The following is a 2,293-nucleotide window of genomic DNA, read 5'->3' on the forward strand; positions in this document are numbered from 1 at the left end:
TTTCAACAATAGGTTGGTTGTCTTTTTAATTTTTAGTACCATTCAATAATTATAGTAATTTTTTTTATAAAAGTAAAACATCTCAAAGACATGAACTATTTCAAACACGAATTTTCGAACTTACAACTTTCGGATAGGTGACATCCCTTTAAAATGTACTGTTAATAATTAATATATATTTTATGTTTGATTTGTAGTTCAATAAATGATGTGATTGAAATACAAATAACACAAATAATGCTAACTATTGCATCTATTTTTGGAATATGATTAATCACTAATTTTTATTTTCATTTTTTTAATATTTTAATATTTTTGTTTATTTTTTGTTTTAGGCTAAATTTTACTACTTATTTTTATTAATTGAAAGAAACAATACAATTCTATTATTTATTGTTACTATATTTTTATATTCCACGATTTGAGAAAAAAACAACAATTTAATTATTTTTAATATTATTATAATTATTTGATAACGGCGGCGACGAATATCATTCATTTCGGTGATACTCGTTTGCGCACAGTACACAATTTTTTACCTGTAAACTGACAACTCGTTTGCGTACATCGAAAAACATGAAAACCCGGTTAATACTAATTTTGACCTGAAAAATGACGACTCGTTTGCGTACAACTATTAAATTAGACAAGATAAGATGCACGTAATTGATTAACTATCATAGTTGGTTCTAAACGATAATGTGATTTTAGATAAATGGGTGCGTTATTGCGATGACCGCTGTATGTTACTATAGGTTTATTGTTTAGTCGAACGTGTGATGCTATCAAGATACCAGTTATTTTATTTCGTGTATTACCATGGACATTCAAATATTAAATGTTTTTGAAACGCGCAGAGGAAAACGTTGTTTTAACATTGAAAACTATAAGTATAGTGAATTTCGTATTTTAAAATCGGGTGATCTGTTGTTTAGATGTACCAATAAAAAATGTACATCAAGAGTTACAGTGAATGAATCGATTACCAGGGTAATTAATACTTCAAACGAACACAATCACGAAGCACACACTGACCAGGTAATTTCTAGAGAAATTATTAGAAGCTCTTTAAAACGTAAAGCAAATGATGACTTACATATACTTCCAAGTAAATTGATACGTCGTGATTTACAAAATATGGAGGATATTTCGTTAAATTTAACTCATACGGATATGAAGTTGTTTAGGCGTTCTATATATGACATAAGAAGAAAGCATTTTCCTAATTTACCGACATCGACTGAAATTGCTATAGAACAGTTAAATGAAATGCAAAATAAAATTCAATACAAGGGTGAACAATTTTGTTTTATTAGTGATGACAAAAATATAATTATATTTACGTGCAAAATTAATTTAGAGGCAATTTCAAACGCGGAACATGTTTTTGGAGATGGAACGTTTACTTATGCTCCAAAATTTTTTATGCAACTGTATACATTACATATTTACAAAAATAACTATTATATTCCTCTTGTTTATTGTTTTTTACGCAACAAACAGACTTCGACTTATTTGATGTTATGGGAAATGTTAGGAAAATTATGTGTGCAACTGACTAACAAGCAACTTCAAATAAATATTTTCCATGCTGATTTCGAAAAAGCCGCTCATAATGCTGTATTACAAAAGTTTCCAAATTGTAAATTAATTTGTTGTAATTTCCATCTCGGGCAAAGTTGGTATCGACATATCCAACAAAATAAACCACTATTAAACGAATATTTAAACAATTCATCAGAAATCGGTGCATGGCTTAAGTGTTTTTTCGGTTTAAGTTATTTACCACCAGATGAAATCTCGGACGGCTTTACGGACTTGCTATCAATTGCACCTACGACTATGTTTACGCAATTCACAGATTATATTCTAGAAAATTATATTTTGATTGACTCAGATTTCCCTCCAGTTATGTGGGCAAGTGCACCAAGTAATAATAATCCAAGGACAACAAATGGCGTAGAAAGTTTTCATCGTCATTACAATAGTCAATTTTACTCGCCACATCCAAATATTTACCTAGTTATAGACACAATATTACAAATTCAATCAGAATCAGATTTAAAATTAAACTCAATAAAGAAAAGTATTAATAATGTTCAACGAAAAGACACCATAAATAAATTAAATTTTTTAGAAAAATGTTTCAGACAATTATGTAACAAATCTATAAATCGATTGGAATATTTAAAACAAATCGGAACAAAATATTATAGCGACAAATTAGTTTAATTAACGACAAAGAAGCATTAAACATACATTAAATTACATTAAATTACATTAAATTACATTA

General features: G+C 28.1%; 1 protein-coding gene across 1 annotated transcript in view; it reads left to right on the forward strand.

Moving 5' to 3' along the window:
• Nucleotides 1-1,518: 1,518 nt before the first annotated feature.
• The window catches only part of LOC112603164, a 1,538-nt gene continuing 763 nt past the window's right edge, over nt 1,519-2,293 (forward strand). The window contains exon 1 of the mRNA XM_025351616.1: nt 1,519-2,086. Coding sequence (XP_025207401.1) covers nt 1,519-2,086 — 568 coding nt within the window. The remainder of the gene's footprint in view (nt 2,087-2,293) is intronic.

This window comes from Melanaphis sacchari, unplaced genomic scaffold (assembly GCF_002803265.2).
Source record: "Melanaphis sacchari strain LSU unplaced genomic scaffold, SCAv2.0 Contig990_pilon_pilon, whole genome shotgun sequence".
In the NCBI taxonomy this organism is placed as follows: Eukaryota; Metazoa; Arthropoda; class Insecta; order Hemiptera; family Aphididae; genus Melanaphis; species Melanaphis sacchari.